Source organism: Hemiscyllium ocellatum, chromosome 24 (assembly GCF_020745735.1).
Source record: "Hemiscyllium ocellatum isolate sHemOce1 chromosome 24, sHemOce1.pat.X.cur, whole genome shotgun sequence".
NCBI classification, from domain to species: domain Eukaryota; kingdom Metazoa; phylum Chordata; class Chondrichthyes; order Orectolobiformes; family Hemiscylliidae; genus Hemiscyllium; species Hemiscyllium ocellatum.
In genome coordinates this window covers 49,501,323-49,507,719 of record NC_083424.1, presented here as the reverse complement: position 1 = coordinate 49,507,719, position 6,397 = coordinate 49,501,323, and the positions used below count along the sequence as shown (strand labels likewise).

Genomic DNA, 6,397 nt, shown 5'->3' with positions numbered 1-6,397 from the left:
AGCACATTACAGTGATCAAGTTATCAATCGCTATCTCGCCTGACTTTAATTCTCAAATCTGAGGAAGATTAGACCTCGCGTAAAAGGGTTGACAGTTTGTCCAGTGTCCCCTAATGGGCCTTATTTATAGGACAGCCTGGGTATACTCTTACTTCTGTCCTTTTCTCTGTGAGTGCCTTAGCCATCGGGGGAGAAATGATGATCATCCCAACACCCTCACGAATCCACCCACCGAAGCATTGTCACTAGCAATATCCCATTCTCTCCATTATTTTTCTTCCATAATCTCCCGGATTAGAAATCAGCAGTACCAACAGACAGATATTGTATTCAGATAATTTAGCTTCATGTAGTGTGATGCTGCCCAACTTAGAAATATACCCACACAAGACTGTACGCAGTGCAGGGACTTCTGCAAACAAAGCGAATAATGCTACTGAAGTCCATTCTGAGTACAGTGTCTCAACTTACTCCAGCAGTACGAGCTGAGTGGGAAGATAATAGTGGTGCCAGAGAAAGCACTTGACCAGCACTGGAGGGAGAGAGAGAGCACACACGCGCTAAGTGAGAACAGGGCAAGACAAAGCATAACAAGGCAAAGCCAGGAGCAAGTGCTGACCGATACCCAGGGGCAGTGATGAAGGAGTATGATAATGAGTACATCGATTCCAAGCAGATTGCATCAGGCAGTTGGATTAAAAGAAAAATCAAAGTGTAACATCACAATGATCCAAGCGATTACTTGGTAAATATTTCTCATTATCTCAAACTAGGAGCCAAGAAACTAAAAACTTCAATCATGGCAAATAAATTAATCCTATGAGCAGTAACACTCAACACATCTAGAATCATTAAAGTTAAAATTAAATAAGGTACAACTAGATTGTAAAAAGAAAAACTATGTTTTTTCAAGACTCTGATGAATAGATAAGACCTACTGTTTGTTATTACTGCATCACATTGGAAGTCAAGATATTGCATGTGTCTTGGGAACCCAAATGTCCTTGGAGAAGGTCTATTACTGAATTCAGTGTTTCTGAGCTTGAGGGGCAGCTGGAGTCACAATGGAGCTTTGTGAAGGACGTATTTCTTGGATCATACATTCCAGGAGGTTGTCACACCACAAGGTGTTGAGAACTCAGGATTGCAGAAGGGTGGCCATCCACAAGAGGTATGTGCGATGCAGTCAGTGGTCTGTAGCTTAGGGTTGAAACTTCAGAGTTCTGCTTTTAAGAATTAGGAAAGAGGGCGCTGTTGCTACGTTGCAATACACAGATCATAGCTGCTGACTTGATAAGACATTCAGGATATTGAAAAGTCAAATGTGAATCCTTGAGGTGCTTGTGGTTTCAAGACTGGGTTGCGGCTGCTCAATTGTAAACAATTCAATTTGAGTTCCATTCAAAACTCAGATAGCTTTACTGTGATTTCAGTGTTGGTGTATTTACCATAATTTTAATTATTGTTCGAGTCAGCAGTATAATCTGTATTGTTTACCTAACCCAGTAACACAAAAAACAGACTTATTCCTACGTGGGAGATACCTTCTCGGTGCCTTGTCTGGAATTCTGGAAATCTAACAGGGAAAAACAGACATACAATATTCTATCTTTATTTTATAAAAATGAACAAAAAATTTGCCTGTATAAAGTTAAAAGGTACCAAAGGGCGGATTAGGTTTCTGTACAACTTTGCCATGTTCATGGTCACTCATTAGAATTTCTCTTTCTCGCATTCATACTTTTAACAATGACAGACAGTAAACAGATGTGTAACTTAGTACATCAGGCAAAATGAAAACTACACTGTTAAAAGTCTGAACTCAGCGGCTCATCCTCTAACTGAGAAGACTCGAAGCCTGATGGCTTTCACATCGGTGTTGCCCTTTCTTTTCCGTGGAAAGGAACAACCAGTAAACGGCTGAGTGTCATACAGCATTGGACTTGGTAGCTTATTGTGGGCACAGGGTGCGAAGTCACTATCTGGTAAGTAAGGGGGCCAGTGTACATTACAAGTTGGGCAGAGTCATCAATCTTGGTCAACTCCAACCAAACACTGGGTGGAGCACTAGCCCCCTGGTCACCCACGTCCTGCAGTACCACTGCAAGTCAACTGTGTGTGTGCGTGGACTGCACAGCCGCTAGTTGTGAAGTGATGCATTCAGACCAGCAACGCCGTTTCCATGAGAATGTCACAACCTGGAGTAAGCCAACTTGGTGGAACTAAACGCAGACGCCTCTCCCAGGCCGAACCCCAAATCCTCAAGTCCATCTCTCCCAAACGGGTCACCAGCTGACCACAGCAAGTCTCCCCGAGAACTAGCACAGTCAGATCCTCAAACAAAAACAACTACAGGGTAGCGCTACTTGTCTTTCAGAAGGTCCAGCTGGTCCTGATACTCTGTGAAGAGTCTCTGGAATCGGAGGTTCTGTCCAATCACAGGAAGCATCTCCTTTAGCAGCTCTCTTTTCCGCAGTCCCTGCATTTGGAATGAAAAGACCTTTCACATAAATGCTCAATATCTGCAGCAGCTTTAATTTTTGCATCACTGGTTGGGAAAGCAACCAATCCCACACAGTCGCAGTACAGACTGCAATCCACAATCTCTTACTCACATATATAAAACAAAAACAACTGGAAAAACATAGAATGCAGGAGCACGAACAGGCCATTTGGAATTTAAACCTGCTCTGCCATTCACTATGATCGTGACAGATTACACTATTCAGTATCCTGTTCCCACTTTCTCCCTTCACCCTTTGATCCCTTTAGCCCTAAGAACTACAACAAATATTGAATGTTTCCTTCTTGGAAATATTCAATATTTTGGCCTCAACTGCTTTCTGCAGTTCACCCCTTTGGAGGTCTCATCTCCAAAGACCTACATCTTATCCTTAGACTGTTACCCCTGGTTTTGGATTCCTGGACCCTGTTCAATCCACCTCGTCGTTCGGAACTGAGTGGATTATATTCCTAACTGATTCAATCTCTCCCCATAGCCAGTCTCACGACCCCAGCAATCAGGCAGTAAAACTTTGTTGCACTCTCTCCATAGTCAGAACATCTTCCCTCAGATAAGGAGACTAAAACTGTACACGATACGCCACATGTAGTCTTACCAAGGCTCCCAACAGTTGCAGCAAGATATCCCTGTTCCTGTACTCAAATCCTCTTGGTATGAAGGCTGACATACCATTTGCCTGCTACACCTGCATGGTCACTTTCAGTGACTGGTGTACAAGTACACCCAGATCTGATTGCACCTCTCCCTTTCCCAATCTATCATCATTCTGTTTGTCCAAATCACACTGAAGCATCTTTGCAATCTTCACAGCATACACTCCCACCCAGTTTTGAGTGATCTGCAAATTTGGAAATCTGATAATTTCCTCATCTAAATCAATAATACATATGTTATGAATAGCTGGGATCTAAACACTGAACCCTGCGCCAGCCAGTCAGAAAAAGACCCCTCTATTCTTTGTTTCCTGTCTGCCAAACAACTTCTGGGAAAGAAATGGTTGGTGTTGAGATCAGCAGGACTTTTCTTTGGAACAATTCCAATGAAGAGTCATATCAGACTGAAATGTAACTCTCTCTCTCTCTCCCACTCTACACAGCTGCTGCCAGACCTGCTAGATTTCTCTAGTAGTTTCTGTTTGTACATCAGATTTCCAGCGTCCGCATCTTGCTTTTAATCTGGAACACAGTCACAGGGCAGACTGCAGCACACAATCCCCGACACACAGTCACAGGACACACTGCAGCACACAATCCCCCCAGCCCACCCGCCACCCCCCCCCCACCCCACCCCCCCCTCCACCACCACCACCACCCACCCACACACACACACACAGGACAGACTGCAGCACACAATCCCCCAAATAAACAGTCACAGGGCCGAATGCAGCACACAATCCCCCAAACACAGTCACAGGGCCGACTGCAGCACACAATCCCCCAAACACAGTCACAGGACAGACTGCAGCACACAATCCCCCACATACACAGACACAAGACAGACTGCAGCACATAATCCCCCAAATAAACAGTCACAGGGCCGATTGCAGCACACAATCCCCCAAACACAGTCACAGGACAGACTGCAGCACACAATCCCCCACATACACAGTCACAGGACAGAGTACAGCACACAATCCCCCACACACAGTCACAGGGCCAACTGTGGCACACAATCCCCCACATACACAGTCACAGGGCCGACTGTGGCACACAATCCCCCAAACACAGTCACAGGACAGACTGCAGCACACAATCCCCCACATACACAGTCACAGAGCCGACTGCAGCACACAATCCCCCACATACACAGTCACAGGACAGAGTACAGCACACAATCCCCCACACACAGTCACAGGGCCAACTGTGGCACACAATCCCCCACATACACAGTCACAGGACAGACTGCAGCACACAATCCCCCACACACAGTCACAGGGCTGACTGCAGCACACAATCCCTGACACACAGTCACATGTTTCAGTCCTACATCTGCCTTTCCCTCTTAAACAAAGACTACGCATCTTGACACAGCAAATTTTGCTGAGATTAAGATAAATAGAAGAACGTATTTAACACCTAATTTTTAATGCAAAAATATTTCCTGATATGCATTTGAAGTAGGATGGACAGTGAAGAAAGGCAAATGACATGTCCTAGTCCATTTGGGAACTGGTTAAAATTGAACCTTTACCTTCCCTATTTTCTCCCTCCATACAAAACCACATTTTCAGCTGAAGATACCTAGCTAGAATATGGTTGCACTAACACTTACAACTCCTCAGTGATAAGTTATGTTTGGCTCCTTCACAGGGAGTTTTAACTTTGTGAACATGTTTTGTTCTCAATGCTAGTACTTTCAGGAGAGTAACCATCAGAAATAGGAAGTCTCCAAGTTTCCTCCTGGCCAAAGGTGATCGAGCTAATTTTTCAATCTATAACACATAACCTTGTTGAGATCAGCTACCTCCATGTGGGGGTTTCCTGGTTTTGTTCCAATGAATACCTGAAGAGTGCAATTGCTTACTGAGCAAAACAAAGTAAAAACCCAGCAGAACACACAGCAGTATTTCTGAAATTATGCAGACCTAACAACTGTCTTGCTTTAAAAGTACTGGCCACCTTATGACGATATACATAATAACTGCACTACATACCACTGTTTTACTACTGTTATCACACAGTGGGAATCTCTGCCTGATGTGTTAAATGATCCTAGTGCTTACCAAGACAGTTGACTCCCACTGGCTACTGGAAGAGCTGTGAACAGGGCCCAGCAAATCTTTGCACAGCTCCCTTAAGCGAGGCTCATATCCTGCAATTAGACACAATTGTTAGCAGAGTACCTGTGTAAAAAAAATCAACGAAACCTAGGCAAAGCACTTGAGAAACAAGTCTACCTTCATTTACTAAATAGCGGGTGTAGATGAGAAGCCAGTGACGGTATTCCTGGCTAGATTTTAGTGTCATTGCAGCTGCCACCTGATTTTCCAGATAAGCCAGCGTCGTCCCTCGCTGTAAGACATGAGGCATCGAGGAGAGTCTGGCAGCCTGGCGTCCAGCACTAGAAAATACAGAGATTGACTTTACAGCTCACCAACAATGAAATCACATCCTTGGCACAATCTGAGTTGTGGACATTGTTGTCCTTATCCTTCCACATAAAGATCACAGGGCCCAGAATTTTACTTTCCACGGGAGGGTTTTCTTGGGGGATAACCTGCAGAATTTTCCAGATGACCCTCCCATTGCCCTCTAGTCTGGCCCTGACTGCTTTGTACATTTATGGGATGGAAGTGAAGCCATTGTCAGCTTCAAATTTAAGGCCGGTAGAAGGAGACTGGCGAGGCCACTTGCAAGCGAAGTAACCTGCTCAGGCCACATGCTGAAAAGTGAAGCTGTGCCTTTTCCATGGTCAAATCTTCCGAATTCGCTAACTGCCTTTCAATGTCTGCTTCCCGTTCCTAGGGAAGAAGGGTAGCAATGTTCTGTTCAAGGAAGAACATCCATCGGTATTCCCACAATAATCAGTGAGAACAGACCTTGTTGCACCATTTGACTTACAGTGAAGGAACACAAATTGCAGTACCACCAATGCATATTCCTTTGTATCGCCTTGCAGACATCTTGAGCTGCAAGGTCACTTCAGGAAGTTGATGGTAACTTCCCTGTTTCAGAAAATGCTCGCTCAAGTGCACAACCACATAGATTACTAAACTTAGTGATGTTGGACTAAGCCCATTCTCCACAATTGGATCCTCAATTTCCTGACCCACAAGTCGCAATCAGCGAACATTGAGGACAATATTTCATCATCACTAACACTAAACACTGGAGCCCCCCAGCGGTGCATCCTCAGCCCCCTAATGTACTCACT

General features: G+C 44.6%; 1 protein-coding gene across 1 annotated transcript in view; it reads right to left on the bottom strand.

Moving 5' to 3' along the window:
* Positions 1-1,596: 1,596 nt before the first annotated feature.
* LOC132827405 (protein HIRA) overlaps positions 1,597-6,397 on the bottom strand; it is a 111,835-nt gene continuing 107,034 nt past the window's right edge. The window contains exons 23-25 of the mRNA XM_060844073.1: positions 5,421-5,584; positions 5,247-5,335; positions 1,597-2,479 (exon numbers count right to left, since the gene is read on the bottom strand). Of these exons, the coding sequence (XP_060700056.1) occupies positions 2,363-2,479; positions 5,247-5,335; positions 5,421-5,584 (370 nt within the window). The 3' untranslated portion in view covers positions 1,597-2,362. The remainder of the gene's footprint in view (positions 2,480-5,246; positions 5,336-5,420; positions 5,585-6,397) is intronic.